Source organism: Malus sylvestris, chromosome 12, assembly GCF_916048215.2.
Source record: "Malus sylvestris chromosome 12, drMalSylv7.2, whole genome shotgun sequence".
Classification (NCBI taxonomy): domain Eukaryota; kingdom Viridiplantae; phylum Streptophyta; class Magnoliopsida; order Rosales; family Rosaceae; genus Malus; species Malus sylvestris.
Genome location: NC_062271.1, coordinates 23,840,898 through 23,867,483, shown reverse-complemented (window position 1 = coordinate 23,867,483; position 26,586 = coordinate 23,840,898). Strand labels below are relative to the sequence as shown.

Sequence of the window (26,586 nt, the reverse complement as noted above, 5' to 3'; positions counted from 1 at the left end):
CTCTTTATTCTCAATGAGTTGAAAATGCTTTTGCATTATTGGATCAAACTCCGCAATCATTTCAAGTAAACCTAAGAAGTTGCCATTAGAGTCTTCATAAGGTCTTTCATTTGTTCCAATTACGTATGGCAAGACATTTCACAACAACAATAATTCTGAGTTTCCAATGATTTGTCTCTTTCTTGATTCGCATTTGAAATTCTTTATCAATTATCTGATTTTTTGTCAATCTACATTTCAACTCAACCCAAGTTCTCGAATTAGTGAGATGCTATTTACTCTTTTCATGTTGGTCAAGCTTCACACCAAGATGTCTCCAATCATTAATTTCATCTTTTGCTAACTCACTTTTTGAGTCAATTGTTTTAAACAATTTACAACAAAAGCAAAAGACTTTATCCAACTTTTTTTAGTACACGAGCCATTTCCTATCATAAATTTCACCCGTTGGTAATTTTCGATCATAGTAGTGTGAGGAAAATTTTCTGGAGAGTTTGTCCTTACGATAAGTGAGATTAGTTTCTCGAATTGGTCCATTTTCTACAAGTAAGTCTCCCAATTCTGTATTAAGACCATCCCAAACTCTTGGATCATAAATGTTTAAATGGAAAATAGGTTCATGAGATTCAATATTTTCCTCTACACCAATATGATCATCATCAATATTTAAATCCACATCACCACCATTTTCATGGTCTTGAGACTCATCATCAACATTTTCTTCTAAATCACCACCATTTTCATGATCATGAGACTCCCCAACAACATTTTGTGACTCTTCACCAATTTCATTTTCTCTCAAATTTTCAACTGACTCATTCTTTGTAGAGAAAAATTTATTAAGAGATCCTCTTACACTTTCGGCAATTTCGTTATCCTTTGCCTTTTTTTTCCTTTTCATATTACCAGATAATTGTTTCCTAAAGGACATGGCTTCAATAATTTGTTTGCAAAAATTACCTACACATGATATAACAAAAATATCCTATCAAAATTATCATTCCAACACATATTATATATTATAAAAACACTAACACAAAGTCCAACATATTATAAAAATTGAACCCAAAAATTGGGTTTGAAATGAAATCATATAATTAAATTAGTCAAGAATTCAATTCATCAACAACAATTCTATACATCAATTATCATATAATTCTATATCACTTGCAAAATTTTATATTAAATTATGAATTGATAATTCAAATTAAAAAAATTAATTTACCTCAAAACTCAAAAGTGTTGGTGGTGAGTGAATGCTCTTGCACTTGAGCAGCCAATGCCCAATGTTTTGTGACTGATGTCTGCCTGTGTGCAACAACTTACTGTTGAACTTTTGAAAAGAGAGTCATGAACTGAGGAACGGCAGGGAGGAAGTGGGGAACAAAGGGGGGTGGCCAGGGTGGGAATTAGGGTTGTAAGGTTATGGGAAATCGGGAAATGGTTGTAAAATGGGGACCGAGTGGTCCCTCTAATAGTCTAATGTCTGATTTTGTTTTGTTTTGTTTTGTTTTTTTGCTGTAATTCCCAAAACCTGAACCGAGTGGTCCCAAATCCCAAAACTTGGACCAAGTGGTCCCAAAACTTGGGCCTTTTTTTAAACTTTCTTGGGCTCTTGCCCTCCAGCCCTTATTTGGGCTCTGGACTTTTTATTTTATTTTATATATATATATATATATATATATATATATACACACACCTAGTTATTTGGGGTTTTTTTTTGTGCCCCCTTCAATTTGGGCCCTGGATAGCTGCCCTTGTGGCACTGGGCCTGGGCCGGCCCTGCCGAGAAAGTTATTTAAGAAGATAATGAGGGTGTGTGCGAGGAAGAAATAAGCATAATAATAAAGAATTTGCCCATTTTTTGGGAGTTCTAGATAAGTTTGCGCTCGATGGGCTTGGAATGACTAGATTTCTAAATCTTTAAAAAACAGTATGGGTTATACTCTACCAGCATCTTTATCCACATGTCTCAAATATTCAGAAATTCAATACTGAAGGAAGCAAATTTGAATGGAAAAGTTATAATTGATTTTGAGGTTGTGCCCACTTTTAAAAGATGTAAAAAGACATAAATTTGTATTTTTATTTACATATTGCAGCAAAGATGAATATTTTACATCCTGCTATTGGAGTTTTTGCTTCCGGTTGAGGCAACTTTCTTCCCCCAATCAATGGCTCAATGGAGTCAGAAAGTTGAATTTTCTCCCCTGCATGTTAAAAATGTACTTTTAAATTACACATATGAACAAGGGTCGTTAGAGTTTGTTAAATCAAATAATTTAATAACTCTTGTTCAAATGTGTAATTTAAACGTGCATTTTCGATGTACACACTAGAGAAAGCCTTGTGAGAGAGTGCCTATAATTTTCTTTGGGTAAAGTACCGATTTAGTCCTTGAAATTAGGTCTAAGAATATTTTTTGGTAAAATAAGTCCCTAAATTCATTAAAAATTGCTAATTTCATCCCTACTATTATATTCAAATTTATTTTATGCAATTTTTCGTCAACTTAAGTTACTTGACACACTTTATAATGTGATACTGTAATTTTCTCGCCTATAAACCCTTAACATTTCATATAGGTTGCGAACCTATCATCTTAACTCCATACACTATTTCTTTATGAAAAATTACCAATCTAACCTCCAATGTGTATCACATACAAGTAACGTGACTTAAAAATTGACAGAAAATTGAATATAGTAGCTTCGAATATAATATTAGGGATGAAATTGACAGATTTTTATAATTCAAGAACTTAATTTTTTGAAAAAAAATAGTTTAGGGACCTAATTTTCACCAAAGTGATAATTCAGAAACTAAATTGACAGTTTACACATTTTCTTTAGATGGCTAGAAGAGCCTTCTGGGCCTACTATACACAAAGCCCATATGATATGAAATCTCGATAAAGCCCAGTACTAGCTTGCTGAAATGGTTGCTAGTATTGATCTCTATGTAATAGCCGTTTTTTTTATCTCTTTTATGCATTTGTCCGTGAGTGAGAATCTGAGCACTGTTCTTGGCTTATCTGTGTGAGAGTGGATTTGGAACCTGGGTTTGTTCTTGGCTCATCTTTACGCTGTTAAATTTTGCCTCACCTCGACAATTCGTAGCTTTACATGTTCATAGGAAAAAGGCCCACCTACAACATTTTTAAAGACGGACTACAACTCCATGACTTTGTTAGCAAAGCACTGCCTGAACAAATATCCGAAGTTTTAGACCCGTTGTTTGTTGAAGGAGGGAAGGAGAGGATGAGGAATCAACTTGCAACAAGAATTGTATCGTGGGGCAGCTAAAAGATGTACCGAATCAGGACTGCCTGATTGAAATACTCAGAATCTGAGTTAGGAAACATTAAGGCGTGTTAGGAAACACGCAAAAGCTCAATTAAGACGTGTTAGGAAACATTAAGGTCTATCATTTACATGACTTGTTTGGATGTGCTTTTAAAATGATTGAAAGAGTTTTTAGAGAAAATGTTTTTTGGTTCCAAAAGCACTTAAAATGCTTTTCCAAATTTTATTTGCATATTTACTAAGGATTAATTCCTAAAATATTTTCACCAAAAACGTTTTCAGTCACTTTAAAAGTATATTCAAACGTGCTATCAGTTTGCATCACAACTTATCAGCTTGTCTCAAATAATTAATATGGCCAAGATATTTCTAGCTCATATGAGGCTACCATTTTGCCAAGAGTTTTATAATTTCTGTACACATAATGGACATTACTAGAAAACTGGACAGCGTGTTGCTGCGGATTCTTCATTTCGTAATGCATTTTTAATTAGATTAATCTAAAAATTGTACATCTTAATTCAACCAATTCAAAATATAAAAAAAAAAAAAAAAACACAGGCGAATACAGATAATTCAACATACTTTGAAACCATTAAGCATACATACAAACTTGAGTTTCAAACCAATGCAAACCATAAAGCAAAGATACGAACCTGACTTTCAAACCAACTTATTAGCACATGGTGTTAATTAACTTTCCAGTAGGTTTATAAAATGTTGATTGACCCAATCTTAGTATTAGAAATATTTTGTGACCTTTACACTAAAACCTCCAAATCAAATCCCTCTATTTTTTTTCTCTTTCCTTTATTCCAAATTTACATAACCAGATAAAAAGCCTCAAAGAACCTCTTTTCCTGACTCCTCCCCCTCTTTCCCTAGGGATCATTCTGCGAAATTTAATCCCAGACCGATCAACACAAATTCTTACTGAAAAGTTGATTCTTCTTACTGTTATGGAAGCTCAAATTGCAGTAATTTTACTGGGAACACTTATTTGCGGTGGTGTGCAACTTTGCTGCTACTTCATGACCTGGTAAGTGTGCCCTTGTCTATCGAATAATATCTCTTTGTTTTGTTGGCGTATGTCTCTTCCTTCAACATGATTGATAAGTTTTGTTTTAGAAAAGTAGTATCAAATTGTGTGATTGGTGTTTTTTATACAACCGAAGTAAGGAAAGAGGTAATAGAACTCTTGAGTAGTTCAGGTGCAAGCATGAAATGCTCTTAAACCAACCAAATTACAAGCCCTGCGATTATGAAGAGACAAATATATAGAGTGATAAAATATTGATTCAATCTTACATGATGTCACATACATTTATACATATAATTTATTGCATACAGATAAAAGCTATATATAGATTGGAATAGGTAAAGAAACTTAGCCTGGTGTTGCACAATGCAATCGTCATCATCTTCATCTTCTTCTTCTTCTTCTTAAGTTGAGATATGAGTCTCTGAGTGCACCCATTTTGTTGACAACCACATCCATACGCATCCGCTCTCCTGGTGATATTGCGGAGCACGAGATGCCTATTTGTATCACCGAATACAAGCATTCCTCCAGTCTTTTTGCTTTGTCCGGGCCGGGATCCTTGTATTTGGCCAGTGGTCTTTCCCGTATTTTATTCCCATATCCGTCGCCATCATCATCATCTTCAACATCTTCGTCATCTGTTTCGAGGAACAATGAGGGCTCAACTACGTCCTTGACATGGTCCGGCAATGCCATGGCGGTGAATTGGTGAATGCTTAGACCATCTTCGAAAATGTCATCGGTTGGCCTTTTCCCTGTGAACATTTCTAGCAACAGTATCCCGTAACTATAAACATCTCCTTGTGTGGAGACTTGTCCTCCCATCCCATACTCTGCCATTCAAAATAGTTCATGCTTAGAATTTATAGCATATTTGAAATTTCTTTAGTGCTAAAAAATATAACAAATGAGGATTATAGAAATCCATACCTGGAGGAATGTAGCCTATGGAACCTTTTAGCCCTACTGACAAGGTTGTACCATTTGATGCCTCCAAGAGGAACTTTGCTAGGCCAAAGTCACCAACATGAGCAACCATATCTTCGTCAAGAAGAATATTGCTTGGCTTTAAATCACAATGAACAATGCATGTTTCACAATTGTGGTGTAGATAATCTAGTGCAGAAGCGACATCAATGGCTATATTCAGTTTTTGGGTAATGCTCAATCTCTTGTTTGGAGATTGTTCATCGTCCCTTGGATGCAGCCAAGGGTCCAGACTTCCATTTTCCATGAACTCGTAAACTAGACTTTTGAACTCATTACCTTGACTATCAATGCTCGAGCATGCAGTTATGATCTTGAGAAGATTGCGGTGCCTTATACTTCTTAAAGCTTTGCATTCATCAATGAAACTCTTGGAAGCTCCTTCTTGTTGAAGGTTTAACACCTTAATGGCAACTATCATGCCATTACCAGAGAGTACTCCCCTGTATACAGAACCAAAACTTCCCGAACCAATGAGATTTTCTGGAGAGAACCCGTTGGTTGATTCAACGAGTTGTAAATAAGAGACACCTAATTTTGATTCTTCATTAGAACGTGAAGTTAAAGGTCTACCTCTTGACCTTTTCACCAATGCACGAGCAGCAATGAAACATGACAGAGTAATTATTAATGCAATTGCACAAGTTAGAGGGATCATTACTTTCGGGGAAAGTAGTCCTTGAGATTTGCTGGTGCATACATGTAGACGTAATTCTCGGATGCCACCGCAGAGCTTATTATTTCCAAGAACCGAGAAACCACTCGCATTTGAAAATATCCCTTCTGTGGGCAATTCACCCCCAAATTCATTATAGGAAATATTGAGTTGCTTTAGAGCTCCAAGCTTACCTAAAAATTCAGGAATCTGGCCAGATAAATTATTGCGCGAAATATCTATTTCTTCCAAGCCTCTTAAGTTGGCTAGAGATTGAGGAATTGTTCCTTCAAATTGGTTACCTTCCAAATGTAGGCTCACCAAACTAGTACAGCTGCCAAGGGTTATGGGGATTTCACCCGATAACTTGTTTCCTGATACATCTAGCTCCGAGAGATGTACCAACTTGCCCACTTCAGATGGTAGAGAACCAGTCAAAGAATTGTTCGACATGGACAAAGAAATTGATAGAGATGAAAGCCCGATAACCTCTTTAGGTATGGTGCCACTTAGCTGATTACTAGAAAGGTTAAGCATCAATAAGCTTTGGCAGTTCCCGAGACTCGGAGGTATGCTTCCCTCAAACCTATTCCCCTCCATGAAGAGCCTTGTGACTGAAGTCAAGTTGCCTAGCGTCGACGGGATTGTCCCAGAGAATTGGTTAAGATTCAAATACAGCCCGTGCAACTTCTGAAGCTTACCGATCACATCAGGGACACTACCACCAAGATAGTTTTGTTCCATTCCTAGATTGATCAAGTTTACAAGATTCACAACCCGGGTAGGGAAGCTTCCATGTAATAAATTTCCCCCCATTGTAAAAATTCTCAGTTTTGTCGAAAGGTTGCCTATGGACTCTGGCAATTCCCCTCCAAAACGATTACGACTAAAACTTAACACCTCAAGATTAGTACAATTGGCCAGAAAACTGAGAGAACTCAGGTCACCTGTTTTCCCACTTCCCAGCCTATTGTCATCAAAGTTTAGTCTCACCAAGCCTTTCAAAGTTCCAAAATTTTCAGCAGGGAATTTTCCCGTGAGGCCATTTTCAGCAAAATCAAGAAATTGAAGTTTAGAAGCATTTGACAAAGAAACAGGAATACTTCCGGTGAATTTGTTGACACCGCCAGCAAATAACTCAAGATTAGGAAGAGTAGTCCCCACATTTTGTGGGAGCTCTCCATGCAGCTGGTTTTGAGTAACTGCAAATAAGTATATCGACGAGATATTATAGATTGAAGAAGGAACCGTACCGGAAAGTTTGTTTGATTGAAGTACGAATATTCCCAAGCTTGTCAACCGCCCGAGCACATTTGGTATGCTTCCCTCAAAATTGTTGTCACCAAGAGAGATTGCATACAAGGAAGAAAAGTTTCCTATCCAATCCGGAATTGTTCCGGTGAGATTGTTTTTACCAACCAAAAAATGAGTTAAATTCAACAACGAATTGAGTTGGTTCGGAATTGACCCAATAAGCTTATTTACACCAATATTAAGCATTCTTAGCTGCGTGCAGTGAGATATATTAGCTGGAATTTTCCCGCCGAAAGAATTCGAAGACAGGTTGAGATACTGCAGGCCTAGAAGACGTCCGATTTCTTGAGGAATTTCGCCGTGAAAGTTGTTGCCTTTCAAGTTGATTCCAGTAAGATAAGTAAGATTCCCGATCGAAGGCGGTATGGAGCCTACCAATTTTTGAGCTTCCAAGTTCAAGATCACGACTCTTTTGTTCGCATGGTTGCACGTAACGCCAACCCAACTGCACAAATCGACCGAATCATTCCATGATTTCATGATATGGAAAGGATCTTCTGTTATTCTTCTCTTGAAGTCCAGCAGAGCGAGGCGATCAGATTTGTTTCCGAATGTGGATTCCGGGCACGAGATCATGCATAAGAAAAAGAACCCGGGAAGGAATTTAAACAAAAAATTCGTACAGTAAGTATACGAAGGCTCCATTTTGTTGTAAATACTGAATCCTGAATACTGATTTCGTTTTCCATTGTAGTTTGTTTGTTGAATTCAGTGTTTAAAAGAGGAGTCTGCTTCTTCATTACTGGGTTCGTTGAGGAGATTTGACTTTCTTTGGGAAGCAATTAATGTGATCTAACGTTTGTTTCCTATCAGCAGGCCACCCACTGGAGAAACTCTAGGTGTGGATGTCTGAACAACGTGGCCGTCCAACCACCCACTAAACACCCCTACTTGTATTTTGTTTCCTATCAGCAGGTCACATTTAGTGTCCTGGACGGGCGTCTGCACGCGAAAGCTCAATTAACTAACGGCTGTTTTAGTATTGTTGTGTTTAGAAGAAAAAAAATTATTTTTATTGTGATGTGAGAATAAGTTTATTTTTGTTATTTCACGTTTTCAGCTTACTTTCATCTAAAACTGTGAAAATAAGCTGTTTTTAAGTATTTACCCAACACATTTTTGAGCTCAATTTTTTTTTATATCCACTTTTTATAAAAACACCTCAGTACCTCTAAGACACATGTAGCTCCACGTGAGATGACCATTCCTCAATTTGCATCACAAACTTCCTTTACATTATTATTATGGGAACTTTAATGAAAAACTCCCGGTACTGTTCACTTTAACGAAAAATTATATTTTAACACTAAAAAGTCAATCTTGGTACTATTCACTTTACCCTTTATTTTGTCCTTATAGTTAAAACTCAAAGTTTTCAAGCCATTTTCATTACTTTTCCTTATTATCTAACGGGTTTGGACCAATTTATCTAGGGTTTGAGCTGACATCAGCTCGTCTCAAATAATTAATAATGGCCAAGATATTTCCAGCTGGGCCTTGGTCTCGCTTCCTTCCTTCGGGCCTTCCTTTCTTTCTTCCTTTGGACCGCTGTTTCTTTGGGCTCATACTATTTTCGGGTTTGGAAAGGGCCCTGTGTTAACATATTGTTTTTCATTTGAAGGAAAATATTGCTTTTTGATGGGATAGTTTGCAAAATACACGAAAGAAAGAAGGAAGGAATCATATCTGATCTTGGCGTAGGATGAAGAGAAAGTTATTGTAGATGTATGATTTTCGTTTGAATATAATTTGTATCTTCTAAGAACGGAAAATGCTACTTTCAAAGACAAAGTGGGTGAGGAAAAATCATTTGATGGTCCCCTATGCCAAGAAAAGATGGAGGAAGAAATTGAAGAAAATGAAGTAAAATCGCCAATTAAAAGTGTGTCATAATTGAAGAGGAAGCCATAATAGAAGAAGACAATCAAGTTAGCATCCATGACGAATAAGGTATTGATAAAACTCAAACTATCGAGGTCGACATGGTAGTAGGATATATGCCATTATCAAACCAGGCATGTGAACCCGGACAACAAGATGAGTCAACTACATATTCAAATCTTATTGGGGGAATCGACTACATGGTTGTACAATCCAAGTTTGAAGAAGTTCTGGCTCCTCATGTCAGAGATTATACATGCTTATCTAGGTTCATGATTCTTGATGTCAGAGGCAATTTTAAGACGAACTCGATTCAAGTGGAAGAGTGTGATGATGACAAGATATGAGTCAATTCTGATGGAGAAAGATAAAGAAAATAAAATATTTCAAATTCTGAAAAAAAAGAATTAATGTTCGGAAATATTGGATTCAATCGATATGTGACAAAAAAGGTAGTAAGAACTATCTGGTGCTAGAATTGAGTGTATAATATGTCCTTATATCGATTGACTATTAAATGCCTAATTCTGACACCAAAATATTTCTTACTGTCTTTTTTGTCACCATATAGATTGAATTCAATATTTCCGAACTTTAATTCTTCTTTTTTCAAAATTTAAAACATTTTATTTTCTTTATCTTTCTTCGTCAGAATTGATCCATATTTTGTCCTCTATCAGTTCTTGCATTAGTACAAATACAAAAGGACTAGATTATAGGAAAAGGATCCTAGGGATCCCGTGATCTCACTTGATTATTGTATATCGTGCGGTCAAAAATCATTTCAAAATTTAAAATTTAATATTAAATATGAATAGTACCTAGAAAACTGACCGCATGATATACGATAAACTGGTAAGATCACTTGATCCCTAGGAAAAAGATCCACGCCGGATCCTTTTCCCAGAGTATAAACATACAAAGTCCTCCGCTTGACCAAAGAATAATATTAAGCACTGAGATCATTTCTGGACGTAGATTTAAGATGGTAAAAACTGCACGATGGTCCATGCCCTTTTTTGGCTTTTGTAATAAATTGTTCACCCACTATAAAATTATAAACCAAGATTTATTATATTTGGCTGGTCCTGGGGGTGACATGTTAAAGGTGGTACTGGTAGGAAGAGTTTCATTTATCTACATCTTCAGTGGAATCCCTAAATACAACAATTATTATAAATATTTATAAAATAAATATAGTGACAAAATAAATTTCTAATGAATCGGAAAGTGAGTTCCTAAAGTATAGGGACTCAATGGATACATAATATATATACTCACATATACATATTTTATATGAACATAATTTTGAGTGGAAAACGAAGGCTACACTCTTGATTAAATCTTTTAATACTTTTAATGCTTTTAATTTTGAAAGTTTTAATGAAAAAAGTTTGGATCACTACAATTTTTTTTTTCGAGGAGCGGATAGACCATTTTCAAGATAAGTGGGCCCGATTGTACAAGAGGAGGATGCAATTCGACCTCCAAAGCATTTTTGCCATTGGCCTACGTATTTTAAGCCCTTCATCGGTTTCTTCTAGTCTTAGGGTTGGTGCGGGTCCTATCTTAGTGTTAGATGAACCACTTTGGAGATAAATAGACTCATTCATCTACTTTTTCTATCCCCTGGAAATTAAGGCCCAAAGGTTGCTTATTTTCCTTCGGCCTCCAAGGGACCAACATCGGATTTTTCACTGGCAAAAAGATTAGTTAATTCAAAACATATTCATTTATTTTATAGGAAAACCATATAATCTATCATCTATGAGATAGATGTATATTTTGTTGTTATTCGAAAAATAGTGTGCATTGTTTTGTTTTACTTTCAGAAAATAGTGTAGATTATTTTTCTGTAGTTCTAGAAATGGTGTGAGCTATTTTGGTTCAATTTCATAAATAGTGTAGGTTTGTGGTAGTTTCAGAAATTTGTTTTCTTTTATAAATAGTGTGGATTGTTTTAGTTCATTTTTTTTCCAGAAATAGTGTATAATTTTGTTGTAGTTCCAGAAATAATGTTGGTTAGTTTGGTTCAATTTCACAAATAATGTTGGTTATTTTGTTGTAGTTTGAGAAGTATTGTTTATTTTGCCCCTTCTAGAAATAGTGTTGGTTATTATGGTTTAGTTTTAGAAATAGTGTGAATTATTTTGTTGTGGTTCCAGAAATAATATAAGTTATTTTGGTTCAGTTTCAGAAATAATGTGGGTTATTTTGCTATAGTTTCAGAAATAGTGTGAGTTATTTTGTTTCAGTTTCAGAAATGGTGTGTGAATTATTTTGCTATTGTTTTAGAAATAGTGTTTATTTTGTTATCTTCCAGAAATAATGTGGGTAACATCCCACATCGCCCAGGGGAGTGATCCTTAAATGTATATTTTCATCCCTACCTAGCACGAGGCCTTTTGGGAGCTCACTGGTTTCAGGTTCCGTAGGAACTCCGAAGTTAAGCGAGAAGGTGGCCATAACACTCCCATGCTGGGTGACCAATTGGGAAATTGCTCGTGAGTTTCCAAAAACAAAACCGTGAGGGAATGGTAAGCCAAAAGCGGACAATATCGTGCTACGATGGTAGAGCGGGCCCAGGATGTGGTGGACCAGGGCCGGGATGTGACAAATGGTATCAGAGCCAATCCCTGGCCGGAAGTGTGTCGACGAGGACGTCGGGCCCCCTAAGGGGGGTGGATTGTAATATTCCACATTGCCTAGGGGAGTGATCCTTAAATGTATATTCTCATCTTTACCTAGCACGAGGCCTTTTGAGAGCTCACTGGCTTCGGGTTCCATAGGAACTCCAAAGTTAAGCGAGAAGGTGGTCAGAGCACTCCCATGATGGGTGACCCACTGGGGAGTTGCTCGTGAGCTCCCAAAAACAAAACCGTTAGGGAATGGTAAGCCCAAAGCGGACAATATCGTGCTACGGTGGTAGAGCGGGTTCGGGATGTGATGGACCCGGGCCGGTATGTGACAATGTGCGTAATTTTGATTTAATTTTCTGAAATAGTGTGGGTAATTTTTCTTTAGTTTCATAAATATTATCTCTTAAACTGAACATTGATTATTTCTAGAACTGAACACGGATACTATTAGTATTTCTTAAATTGAACACTACCTATTTCTAAAACAAAAACACAATTTCAGAGCACCTATAGATGCAACGCATAGAATTTCATTCAATGGTGTTACAAAAGTACTAGTGTAATTTTGCACAAACGCCAAATATGAACTACGGTTGCATATTATTGATTCTATTGCAAAAGAATATGTTTCAATTGCAAATTCTAATAGCTACAGGACACCATTTGTTCATCTCATGTTTTCTTGTGAAAATTGAATATTAAAAAAAATAAAAAATAAAAAATAAAAAATAAAAAGAAAAGAAAAGGCTGTCATAAATTGGCAGAACCCCATTATCATATTGCATAGCCATTATTTCAATACTAATTTTTTAAATCCATGGACAAGTAAACAAGTTCATTCGCTGAAAATCGAAGCCCAAAAGGACAACCAATTCCTTTCCTATATGTATAAGTTTACAAATGAATCAAAACTCAATTCAAGCTATTGGAACTGGAACTGGCTCTATGTCGATTTCTGCGGGTGGAACTGGAAGATATTGTTCTTCCTTGGGGGTGTGGATGGTCAACAAATCAAGCAATGGAGTCATTAGTCCCTGCTTTCCCTTAGGATCCCAGTCGAGCATGATCTGCACCTTCATACCAAGCACACCCTGTCTAAGAAGAACGTGTACAGCAAATCTAATCAACCAAAGTAATTTATCGTCGTCGATTGAGTCCTCCAACTGCTTTCTTCTCTTTGGTTTTTCTTTTGCTGCCCATCTGATTTGGGCTTAGGAGTTTGGGATTTGGGGTTCGCGATCAGAACAGCAGAAGCAGCAATTGATTGAATTTCATGGAATCACGGGCGTTGGGGAACGCCAACTGAAGTGAATCAGCTTTTCTCCTCTAAGTCCAAGGGGACAGACATAAATAAACGGGCCAATAAAAGACGTTAGGGGGTAAAATCGGAATCTCAATAAATTACTTTGCTTGGGCCTGTTTTATTGAATTGATTTGATGTTGGGATTTATTCTAATCTTTAAATAAAGTTATTACATGATTTTTTTGTTAGAATTCAAATTTTGAAATCATTTTTATTAGTTTTTTTTTAATTTTATTGTTTTTAATTAATTAAAAAAATGTATAAATAAAAATGTGCACCTAATCAAATTATCACATAAAATCATAAAAACTTCAAATTTAAGGATTCTACTATAAGGACTCTCCAATTGGAGGCAATATTCCTTTAGGGACACAAAGATTCCCTTTAAATCCTTAAATAAGTACTCAAAAGTGGTGGTGAAAGTTCTTAAGAGCAGCTCCACTGTATTCAATAGCCCGGTGGACCGGCTGTTGCTCCAACCCAATTGCCCTAGCTAACAGCTCCACCCCATGCATCAATCATATACATCAATTTCTAGCAAAGCTTCTTGAAATTTCAACCTTTAAGAAATTGTCTTCTGGCATTTTTTGAAGCAAAATCATCAATTATATCATCATACTCCAAGTCTTCAATCTTATCATTTTCAATGCATAAGATTGCTAATCCGTTTAGCCTATCTTGAGTCATAGTGGTCCGCAAGCAAGATTTTAATAATTTCAATTTTGAAAAACTTCTTTCTGCAGATGTCACGGTCACAGGTATAATCAACAGTACACGATAAGCAATCAAGACATTAGGACACATGTCAGTTTCTTTTACAAAATTTGCTATTTCCATGGATGTCCAAGGGTTATTAGAGAGAAATGTTTCTTTAGGTAACATCATTTGCAACACTGTAATTCGGAACATAAGTCGGCTTCATCTACATCCATGGTATTTCCATATTTCAAATGTGCTTCAAGATTCATACAATTTTCTTTTAGTTGTTGATCATCCAATGAAATTAACTTCGATGCATCAAACAAGAAACCAAAAATAGATTCAAAAGTCTTTAATTGTTCAAATCTGTGTTTCAGTTGAGAAAGAGCAATATCCACTATAACAAAAAAATAATATGTTCTAAATGATTCTTCAGCAGACTATTGTTCCCTCTCGTTACTATCAACTTCATCATGATGTCTTTTTCTAGGTCTATAATGTTTAGTTTGAAAAACATGGTCAATTTCTGAATCAAGTGCAATTTCTTTAGCATCACGCATGGCAGAAGCAAAACCAGTTTCTCTGTAGTTTTCAAAAAAGTTAACAAGTGCTTTCAATACCTTTACAGCAACATCAAGACGCATGTCTTCAGATTGTAATTTTATGCTCACCATGTTAATCTTCAACAAAATGTTATACCAAATAACCAAACTTAATACAAAATCAAAACTGGAAAGTTCTCCTGATGCTAAACATCTTGCATCCCTACTCAATTGGGGATTCTTAATAATTTCCATCAACGTAAACAAAGCATTTATAACTTAGGCTACTTGGGATTTAATTGCTTTAACACTTTCAATGTGACTTTCCCATCGAGTAGTTGACAATGACTTCAAAGTTAAATCATCAATATGTTCAAGCAAAATATTTCAACGCTTTGTAGAGTTGGAAAACACTGTATACATGCATTGACATGCTCCAAAAAAATATTTTGCTTTAAGACATGAACTTGCCATATCACAAACTATTAAATTAAGACAATGAGAACCACATGACATGTAAAAGGCTCTGGGATTTATGTCTAGCAATCTTTTCTGGACACCTTGGTGTTTCCCTTTCCTGTTAGATCCATTATTATAACTTTGTCCCCTCACATTATCAATATCAAGATCAAGAGACTTTAGGACATCTTGCAACTCATTAAAAAGTCCTTGTCCCGATGTATCTTCCACACGTAAAAACTCCATAAAATACTCCCTTATATTTATTGACCTACTTGACAAGTCAACACATCTCAAAATTAAATTCATCTGTTCTACATGACTTGCATCAGGAGTACAATCAAGTATGACATAAATTTTTTTTGCTTCTTTTACCTTTTTAATGATTGCGGTTTTGACTTTTGAAGCTAAAATAGTTATCAACTCATTTTGGATTTTATGGCTCAAATAGTGATGATGAATCGCTTTATTCCCAATGAGTTGAAAATGCTTTTGCATTATTGGATCAAACTCCGCAGTCATTTTAAGTAAACCTAAGAAGTTGCTATTAGAGTCTTCATAAGGTCTTTCATTTGTTCAAATTACGTATGACAAGACATTTCACAACAACAATAATTCGGAGCATCACTTGTTTCCAATGATTTGTCTCTTTCTTGATTCGCATTTGAAATTCTTTATCAATTGTCTGATTTTTTTTGTCAATCTACTTTTCAACTCAACCCAAGTTCTCGAATTAATGAGATGCTCTTTACTCTTTTCATGTTGGTCAAGCTTCACACCAAGATGTTTCTAATCATTAATTTCATCTTTTGCTAACTCACTTTTTGAGTCAATTGTTTTAAACAAGTTACAACAAAAGCAAAAGACTTTATCCAACTCTTTTGAGTACACGAGCCATTTTCTATCCATTTTCTATCATAAATTTTACCCGTTGGTAATTTTCGATCATAGTAGTGTGAGGAAAATTTTCTAGAGAGTTTGTCTTTACGATAAGTGAGATTAGTTTCTCGAATTGATCCATTTTCTACAAGTAAGTCTCTCAATTCTGTATTAAGATCATCCCAAACTCTTGGATCATAAATGTTTAAATGGAAAATAGGTTCAGGAGATTCAATATTTTTCTCTACACCAATATGATCATCATCAATATTTAAATCTACATCACCACCATTTTCATGGTCTTGAGACTCATCACCAACATTTTCTTCTAAATCACCACCATTTTCAGGATCATGAGACTCCCCAACAACATTTTGTGACTCTACACCAATTTCATTTTCTCTCAAATTTTCAACTAACTTATTCTTTGTAGAGAGGAATTTATTAAGAGATCCTCTTAAACTTTGGGCAATTTCGTTATCCTTTGCCTTTTTTTTCCTTTTCATATTACTAGAGAGTTATTTCCTAAAATATATGGCTTCGATAATTTGTTTGTAAAAATTACTTACACATGATATAACAAAAATATCCTATCAAAATTATCATTTCAACACATATTATATATTATAAAAACACTAACACAAAGTCTAACATATTATAAAAATTGAACCCAAAAATTGGGTTTGAAATGAAATCAAATAATTAAATCAGTCAAGAATTCAATTCATCAACAACAATTCTATACATCAATTATCATATAATTCTATATCACTTGAAAAAATTTATATTAAATTATGAATTGATAATTCAACTTTTAAAAATTAATTTACCTCAAAACTCAAAGGGGTTGGTGGTGAGTGAATGCTCTTGCACTTGAGCAGCCAATGCCCAATGTTATGTGACTGCTGTTTGCCTGTGTGCAACAGCTTGCTGTTGAACTTTTGAAAAGGGAGTCAGGAACTAAGGAACGACAGGGAGGAAGTGGGGAACAAAAGGGGGTGGCCGGGGTAGGAATTAGGGTTGTAAGGTTATGGGAAATCGGGAAAGGGTTGTAAAATGGAGATAAAGTGATCCCTCTAATAGTCTAATGTCTGATTTTGTTTTGTTTTTTTGTTTGCTTTTTTTTTTTGCTGTAATTCCCAAAACCTGGACCTAGTGGTCCCAAAACTTGGGCCCTTTTTAAAACTTTCCTGAGCTCTTGCCCTCCAGCCCTTATTTGGGCTTTGGACTTTTTTATTTTATTATATATATACCAAGTTATTTGGGGTTTTTTTTTTGGTGCCCCCTTCAATTTGGGGCCCCCTTCAATTTGGGGCCTGGACAGCTGCCCCTGTGGCGCTGGGCCTGGGTCGGCCCTGCCGAGAAAGTTATTTAAGAAGATAATGAGGGTGTGTGCGAGGAAGAAATAATCATGATAATAAAGAATTTGCCCATTTTTTGGGAGTTCTAGATAAGGTTTGCGCTTGATGAGCTTGGAATGACTAGATTTCTAAATCTTTAAAAAACAGTATGGGTTATACTCTACCAGCATCTTTATCCACATGTCTTAAATATTCAGAAATTCAATACTGAAGGAAGCAAATTTGAATGGAAAAGTTACAATTGATTTTGAGGTTGTGCCCACTTTTAAAAGATGTAAAAAGACGTAAATTTGTATTTTTATTTACATATTGCAGCAAAGAAGAATATTTTACATCCTGCTATTGGAGTTTTTGCTTCCGGTTGAGGCAACTTTCTTCCCCCAATCAATGGCTCAATGGAGTCAGGAAGTTGAATTTTCTCCCCTGCACGTTAAAAATGTACTTTTAAATTACGCATATGAACAAGGGTCGTTAGAGTTTGTTAAATCAAATAATTTAATAACTCTTGTTCAAATGTGTAATTTAAACGTGCATTTTCGATGTACACACTAGAGAAAGCCTTGTGAGAGAGTGCCTATAATTTTCTTTGGGTAAAGTGCCAATTTAGTCCTTGAAATTAGGTCTATGAATATTGTTTGGTAAAATAAGTCCCTAAATTCATTAAAAATTGCTAATTTCATTCCTACTATTATATTCAAATTTATTTTATCCAATTTTTTGTTAACTTACGTCACTTGACACACTTTATAGTGTGATACTGTAATTTTCTCGCCTATAAACCCTTAACATTTCATATATGTTGCGAACCTATCATCTTAACTCCATACACTATTTCTTTATGAAAAATTACCAATCTACCATCCAATGTGTATCACATACAAGTAACGTGACTTAAAATTTGACGGAAAATTGAATATAGTAGCTTTGAATATAATATTGGGGATGAAATTGACACATTTTTACAATTCAAGAACTGAATTTTCTGGAAAAAAAAAAAAGTTTAGGGACCTAATTTTCACCAAGCTGATAATTCAGAAACTAAATAGACAGTTTACACATTTTCTTTAGATGGCTAAAAGAGCCTTCTGGGCCTACTATACACAAAGCCCATATGATATGAAATCTCGATAAAGCCCAGTACTAGCTTGCCGAAATGTTTGCCAGTATTGATCTCTATGTAATAGCCGTTTTTTGATCTCTTTTCTGCATTTGTCCGTGAGCAAGAATCTGAGCACTGTTCTTGGCTTATCTGTGTGAGGGTGGATTTGGAACCTGGGTTTGTTCTTGGCTCATCTTTACGCTATTAAATTTTGCCTCACCTCAACAATTCCTGGCTGTACATGTTCATAGGAAAAAGGCCCACCTACAACGTTTTTAATGACGGACTACAACTCCATAACTTTGTTAGCGAAGCACTGCCTGAACAAATATCCGAAGTTTTAGACCCGTTGTTTGTTGAAGGAGGGAAGGAGAGGATGAGGAATCAACTTGCAACGAGAATTGTATCGTGGGGCAGCTAAAAGATGTACCGAATCAAGACTGCCTGATTGAAATACTCAGAATCGGAGTTAGGAAACATTAAGGCGTGTTAGGAAACACGCAAAAGCTCAATTAAGACGTGTTAGGAAACATTAAGGTCTATCATTTATAAGACTTGTTTGGATGTGCTTTTAAAATGATTGAAATCATTTTTAGAGAAAATGTTTTTTGGTTTCAAAAGCACTTAAAATGCTTTTCCAAATTTTATTTGCATATTTACTAAAGATTGATTCCAAAAATATTTTCACTAAAAACGCTTTCAGTTACTTTAAAATATATTCAAACGAGCTATCAGTTTGCATCACAACTTATCAGCTTGTCTCAAATAATTAATATGGCCAAGATATTTCTAGCTCATACGAGGCTACCATTTTGCTAAGGGTTTTATAATTTCCGTACACATAATGGACATTACTAGAAAATTGGCCAGCGTGTTGCTGCGGGTTCTTCATTCCTTAGTGCATTTTTAATTAGATTAATCTAAAAATTGTACATCTTAATTCAACCAATTCAAAAAAAAAAAAAAAAAAAAAACACACACACAGGCGAATACAGATAATTCAACATACTTTGAAACCATTAAGCATAGATACAAACTTGAGTTTCAAACCAATGCAAACCATAAAGCAAAGATACGAACCTGACTTTCAAACCAACTTATTAGCACATGGTGTTAATTAACTTTCCAGTAGGTTTATAAAGTTGTGAGATTAAGTAGTTCATTAGAATTTCTCACAAATTGTAATGAAAACTTCCTGTCGAAAATGAATGACTTCGACTTGAAAGCATAAAATGATTGACGTAGTTCAGGTGCAATCATGAAATGCTCTTAAACCAACCAAATTCCAAGCCCTGCGATTATGAAGAGACAAATATATATAGTGATAAAATATTGATTCAATCTTACATGATGTCACATACATTTATACAGATAATTTATTGCATACAGATAAAAGCTATATAGATTGGAATAGGTAAAGAAACTTAGCCTGGTGTTGCACATTGTAATCGTCATCATCTTCTTCTTCTTAAGTTGAGATATGAGTCTCTAAGTGCACCCATTTTGTTGACAACCACATCCATACGCATCCGCTCTCCTGGTGATATTGCGGAGCACGAGATGCCTATTTGTATCACCGAATACAAGCATTCCTCCCGTCTTTTGGCTTTGTCCGGGCCGGGATCCTTGTATTTGGCCAGTGGTCTTTCCCGTATTTTATTCCCATATCCGTCGCCATCGTCATCTTCAACATCTTCGTCATCTGTTTCGAGGAGCAATGAGGGCTCAACTACTTCCTTGACATGGTCCGGCAATGCCATGGCGGTGAATTGGTGAATGCTTAGACCATCTTTGAAAATGTCATCGGTTGGCCTTTTTTCTGTGAACATTTCTAGCAACAGTATCCCGTAACTATAAACATCTCCTTGTGTGGAGACTTGTCCTCCCATCCCATACTCTGCCATTCAAAATAGTTCATGCTTAGAATTTATAGCATATTTGAAATTTCTTTAGTGCTAAAAGAATATAACAAATGAGGATCAAAGAAATCCATACCTGGAGGAATGTAGCCTATGGAACCTTTTAGCCCTACTGACAAGGTTGTACCATTTGATGCCTCCAAGAGGAACTTTGCTAGGCCAAAGTCACCAACGTGAGCAACCATATCTTCATCAAGAAGAATATTGCTTGGCTTTAAATCACAATGAACAATGCATGTTTCACAATTGTGGTGTAGATAATCTAGTGCAGAAGCGACATCAATGGCAATATTCAGTCTTTGGGTAAGGCTCAATCTCTTGTTTGGAGATTCTTCGTCATCCCTTGGATGCAGCCAAGGGTCCAGGCTTCCATTTTCCATGAACTCATAAACTAGACTTTTGAACTCATTACCTTGACTATCAATGCTCGAGCATGCAGTTATGATCTTGAGAAGATTGCGGTGCCTTACACTTCTTAAAGCTTTGCATTCATCAATGAAACTCTTGGAAGCTCCTTCTTGTTGAAGGTTTAACACCTTAACGGCAACTATGATGCCATTACCAGAGAGTACTCCCCTGTATACAGAACCAAAACTTCCCGAACCAATGAGATTTTCTGGAGAGAACCCATTGGTTGATTCAACGAGTTGTAAATAGGAGACACCTGATTTTGATTCTTCATTAGAACGTGAAGTTAAAGGTCTACCTCTTGACCTTTTCACCAATGCACAAGAAGCAATGAAACATGACAGAGTAATTATTAATGCAAGTGACAAGTTAGAGGGATTATTACTTTCGGGGCAAGTAGTCCTTGAGATGAATGAGATTTTTTGCTGGTGCATACATGTAGACGTAATTCTCGGATGCCACCGCAGAGCTTATTATTTCCAAGAACCGAGAAACCACTCGCATTTGAAAATATCCCTTCTGTGGGCAATTCACCCTCAAATTCATTATAGGAAATATTGAGTTGCTTCAGAGCTCCAAGCTTACCTAAAAATTCAGGAAGCTGGCCAGATAAATTATTGCGTGAAATATCTATTTCTTCCAAGCCTCTTAAGTTGGCTAGAGATTGAGGAATTGTTCCTTCAAATTGGTTACCTTCCAAATGTAGGCTCACCAAACTAGTACAGCTGCCGAGAGTTATGGGGATTTCACCCGATAACTTGTTTCCTGATACATCTAGCTCCGAGAGATGTACCAACTCGCCCACTTCAGATGGTAGAGAACCAGTCAAAGAATTGTTCGACATGGACAAAGAAATTGATAGAGATGAAAGCCCGATAACCTCTTTAGGTATGGTGCCACTTAGCTGATTACTAGAAAGGTTAAGCATCAATAAGCTTTGGCAGTTCCCGAGACTCGGAGATATGCTTCCCTCAAACCTATTCCCCTCCATGAAGAGCCTTGTGACTGAAGTCAAGTTGCCTAGCGTGGACGGGATTGTCCCAGAGAATTGGTTAAGATTCAAATACAGCCCGTGCAACTTCTGAAGCTTACCGATCACATCAGGGACACTACCACCAAGATAGTTTTGTTCCATTCCTAGATTGATCAAGTTTACAAGATTCACAACCCGGGTAGGGAAGCTTCCATGTAATAAATTTCCCCCCATTGTAAAAATTCTCAGTTTTGTCGAAAGGTTGCCTATGGACTCTGGCAATTCCCCTCCAAAACGATTACGACTAAAACTTAACACCTCAAGATCAGTACAATTGGCCAGAAAACTGAGAGAACTCAGGTCACCTGTTTTCCCACTTCCCAGCCTATTGTCATCAAAGTTTAGTCTCACCAACCCTTTCAAAGTTCCAAAATTTTCAGCAGGGAATTTTCCCGTGAGGCCATTTTCGGCAAAATCAAGAAATCGAAGTTTAGAAGCATTTGACAAAGAAACAGGAATACTTCCGGTGAATTTGTTGACACCGCCAGCAAATAACTCAAGATTAGGAAGAGTAGTCCCCACATTTTGTGGGAGCTCTCCATGCAGCTGGTTGTTGGTAACATGAATTGAGTGTATCGACGATATATTATAGATTGAAGAAGGAACCGTACCGGAAAGTTTGTTTGATGCAAGTTCGAAGCTTCCCAAGCTTGTCAACCGCCCGAGCGCATATGGTATGCTTCCTTCAAAATTGTTGTTATCAAGAGAGATTGCAGACATGGAAGAAAAGTTTCCTATCCAATCCGGAATTGTTCCAGTGAGATTGTTTTTACCAACCAAAAAATGGGCTAAATTCAACAACGAATTGAGTTGGTTCGGAATTGACCCAATCAGCTTATTTGAACCAACATTGAGCATTCTTAGCTGCGTGCAGTGAGATATATTAGTTGGAATTTTCCCACCGAAAGAATTCGAAGACAGGTTGAGATACTGCAGGCCTAGTAGACGTCCGATTTCTTGAGGAATTTCGCCGTGAAAGTTGTTGTCTATCAAGTTGATTCCAGTAAGATAAGTAAGATTTCCGATTGAAGGCGGTACGGAGCCTGCCAACTTTTGAGCTTCCAAGTTCAAGATCATGACTCTTTTGTTCGCATGGTTGCACGTAACGCCAACCCAACTGCACAAATCGACCGAATCATTCCATGAGTTCATGATATGGAGAGGATCTTCTGTTATTCTCCTCTTGAAGTCCAGCAGAGCGAGGCGATCAGATTTGTTTCCGAAAGTGGATTCCGGGCACGAGATCATGCATAAGAGAAAGAACCCGGGAAGGAATTTAAACAACAAATTCGTACAGTAAGTATACAAAAGCTCCATTTTTGTTGTAAATACTGAATACTGATTTCGTTTTTCTTTTTCCATTGTAGTTTGTTTGTTGAATTCAGTGTTTAAAAGAGGAGTCTGCTTCTTCATTACTGGGTTCGTTGAGGAGATTTGACTTTCTTTGGGAAGCAACTAATGTGATCTAACGTTTATTTCCTATCAGCAGGCCCACCCACTGGAGAAATTCCTAGGTGTGGATGTTTGAACAACGTGACGGTCCAACCACCCACAAAACACCCCTACTTGTATCTTGATCCCATCCCTTTGTGTTTGGTCACATTTGCACGCGAAAGCTCAATTAAGGGCTGGTTTGGTGTTGCTGTGTTTTGAAAAAAAACTGTTTTTGTTGTGTTGTGAGAATAAACTTATTTTTGTTGTTTCACGTTTTCAGCTTATTTTCATCTAAAACTGTGAAAATAAATTATTTTTAAGTATTTACTAAATATCTTTTTGAGCTCAATTTTTTTTTATATCTATGTTTTTTATAAAATGTCTCAGTACCAAACTAATACTAAGACAGGTAGCCCTTGCATCACAAACTTCTTTTACATCATCGTCTAACGGGTTTGGACCAATTTATCTAGGGTTTGAGTTGACATCAGCTTGTCTCAAATAATTAATAATGGCCAAGATATTTCTAGCTAGGCCTTGGTCTCGCTTCCTTCCTTCGGGCCTTCCTTTCTTTCTTCCTTTGGACCGCTGTTTCTTTGGGCTCGTACTATTTTTCGGTTTGGAAATGGCCCTGTGTTAACAGGTTGTTTTTCATTTAAAGGAAAATATTGTTTTTTGGTGGGATAGTTTGCAAAATACACAAAAGAAAGATGGAAAGAATTCTATCCGATCTTGGCGTAGGATGAAGAGAAAGTTATTGTAGAGTTATGATTTTCGTTTGAATATAATTCGTATCTTCTAAGAACGGAAAATGCTACTTTCAAAGACAAAGTGGGTGAGTAAAAATCATTTGATGATCCCCTATGCCAAGAAAAGATGGAGGAGGAAATTCAAGAAAAGGAAGTAGAATCACCATTAAAAGTGTGTCATGATTGAAGAGGAAGCCATGCTAGAAGAAGACAATCAAGTTAGCTTCCATGACGAATAAGGTGGTAGGATATATGGCATCATCAAACCAAGCATGTGAACCCGGACAACAAGATGAGTCAACTACATATTCAAATCTTGTTTAGGGAATCGACTACATGGTTGTACAATCCAAGTTTGAAGAAGATCTGGCTCCTCATGTTAAAGAGTATACGTGCCTATCTAGGTTCGTGATTATTGATGTCAGAGGCAATTTTAAGACGAACTCGATTCAAGTGGAGGAGTGTGATATAGGACAATATATGGGTCAATTCTGATGAAGAAAGATAAAGAAAATAAAATATTTCAAATTCTAAAAAAGAAGAATTAAGGTTTGGAAATATTGGATTCAATCAATATGTGACAAAAAAGGTAGTAAGAACTATCTGGTGCCAGAATTGAGCGTATAATATGTCCTTATATCGATTGACTATTAAATGCCTAATTTTGACACCAAAGTATTTCTTAATGCCTTTTCTGTCACCATATAGATTGAATTCAATATTTCTGAACTTTAATTCTTCTTTTTCAGAATTTAAAATATTTTATTTTCTTTATCTTTATTCGTCAGAATTGATCCATATTTTGTCGTATATCAGTTTTTACATTAGTACAAATACAAAAGGACTAGAGTATAGGAAAAGGATCCTCACCAGATCCTTTTTCTAGGGATCATGTGATCTCATCTGTTCATTGTACATCGTGCGGTCAGAAATCATTTCAAAATTTAAAATTTAATATTAAATATGAATAGTACCTAACGAAAACTGACCGTATGATATACGATAAACGGGTGAGATCACTTAATCCCTAGGAAAAGGATCCGGCGTGGATCCTTTTCCCAGATTATAAACATACAAAGTCCTCCGCTTGACCAAAGAATAAGAATAAGAACTGAGATCATTTCTGGATGTAGATTTAAGATGGTAAAACCTGCACGATGGTCCATGCCTTTTTTTGGCTTTTGTAATAAATTGTTCATCCACTATAAAATTATAAACCAAGATTTATTATATTTGGCTGGTCCTGGGGGTGACATGTTAAAGGTGGCACTGGTAGGAAGAGTTTCAATTATCTACATCTTTAGTGGAATCCCTAAATAAGAACAACCATTATAATAAATATTTATAAAATAAATATAGGAACAAAATAAATATCTAATGAATCGGAAAATGAGTCCCTAAAGTATAGGGACTCACTGAATACATAGTGTATGTAAAGCACATATGGAGATTTTATATGGACAGAACCTTAAGTGGAAAACGAAGTCCATAATTTTGATTAAAACTTCTAATACTTTTAATGCTTTTAATTTTGAGAGTTTTAATGAAAAGAGTTTGAACCACTAGAATTTTTTTTCGAGGAGTGGATAGACCACTTTCAAGATAACTGGGCCCGATTTTACAAGAGGCAGATGGAATTCAAGGAGTGGATAGAAATTTTAAGCCCTTCATCGGTTTCTTGTAGTCTTGGGTTGGTGCGGGTCCTATCTTAGTGTTAGATGAACCACTTTGGAGATAAATATACTCATTCATCTACTTTTTCTATCCCCTGGAAATTAAGGCCCAAAGGTTGTTTATTTTCCTTTGGCCTTCAAGGGACCAACATTGGATTTTTCACGGGCAAAAAGGTTAATTAATTAATTAATTCAAAACATATTCATTTATTTTATAGAAAAAAACATATAATCTATCATCTCATAGATGTATATTTTGTTGTTATTCTAAAAATAGTGTGCATTATTTTGTTTCAGTTTCAAAAAATAGTGTAGATTATTTTTCTGTAGTTCTAGAAATGGTGTGAGCTATTTTGGTTCAATTTTATAAACAGTGTAGGTTTGTGGTGGTTTCAGAAATCTGTTTTCTTTTATAGATAGTGTGGATTGTTTTAGTTCAGTTTTTTTTCCTAAAATAGTGTGTAATTTTGTTGTAGTTCCAGAAATAATGTTGGTTATTTTGGTTCAATTTCAAAAATAGTGTTGATTATTTTGTTGTAGTCTCAGAACTATTGTTTATTTTGTTCCCTTCCAGAAATAGTGTTGGTTATTATGGTTTAGTTTTAGAAATAGTGTGAGTTATTTTGTTGTGGTTCCAAAAATAATATGAGTTATTTTGGTTCAGTTTCAGAAATAATGTGGGTTATTTTGCTGTAGTTTCAGAAATAGTGTGAGTTATTTTGTTTCAGTTTCAGAAATGATGTGGATTATTTTGCTATTGATTCATAAATAGTGTTTATTTTGTTATCTTCCAAAAATAATGTGTGTAATTTTGATTCAATTTTCTGAAATAGTGTGGGTAATTTTCTATAGTTTCATAAATAATGTTTCTTAAACTAAACACTGATTATTTCTAGAACTGAACACGGATACTATTACTATTTCTTCAATTGAACACTACCTATTTCTAAAACAAAAACACAATTTCAGAGCACCTATAGATGCAGCGCATAGAATTTCATTCAATGGTGTTACAAAAGTACTAGTGTAGTTTTGAACAAACGCCAAATATGAACTAAGGTTGCAAATTATTGATTCTATTGCAAAAGAATATGTTTCAATTGCAAATTCTAATAGCTACAGGACACCATATGTTCATCTCATGTTTTCTTGTGAAAATTGAATATTAAAAAAAAAGAAAAAGAAAAAAAGAAAAGGCTGTCATA

General features: G+C 35.7%; 1 protein-coding gene and 1 long non-coding RNA gene across 7 annotated transcripts in view; one reads left to right on the top strand and one right to left on the bottom strand.

Annotated features, from left to right (window-relative positions):
• The window catches only part of LOC126593344 (probable LRR receptor-like serine/threonine-protein kinase At3g47570), a 33,383-nt gene extending 10,501 nt beyond the window's left edge, over positions 1 to 22,882 (bottom strand). Inside the window, exons 1-3 of one of the 5 annotated variants that reach the window (XM_050259388.1) lie at positions 21,078 to 22,882; positions 5,278 to 6,183; positions 4,565 to 5,180 (exon numbers count right to left, since the gene is read on the bottom strand). In XM_050259388.1, the coding sequence (XP_050115345.1) occupies positions 4,729 to 5,180; positions 5,278 to 6,183; positions 21,078 to 22,842 (3,123 nt within the window). In that variant the 5' untranslated portion in view covers positions 22,843 to 22,882 and the 3' untranslated portion in view covers positions 4,565 to 4,728. Of the gene's footprint in view, positions 1 to 4,564; positions 5,181 to 5,277; positions 7,989 to 21,077 lie in introns of those variants that run through there. The other 4 variants (XM_050259387.1, XM_050259389.1, XM_050259390.1 and 1 more) reach the window with 4 other exon arrangements.
• Positions 7,803 to 8,380, top strand: LOC126593347 (uncharacterized). 2 transcript variants are annotated; one of them, XR_007612918.1, is made up of 2 exons: positions 7,803 to 7,927; positions 8,117 to 8,380. It is a non-coding gene; the product is annotated as an uncharacterized LOC126593347 (long non-coding RNA). The 2 variants fall into 2 exon arrangements; XR_007612917.1 differs by having other exon boundaries at positions 7,806 to 7,927; positions 8,120 to 8,380.
• Positions 22,883 to 26,586: the final 3,704 nt, after the last annotated feature.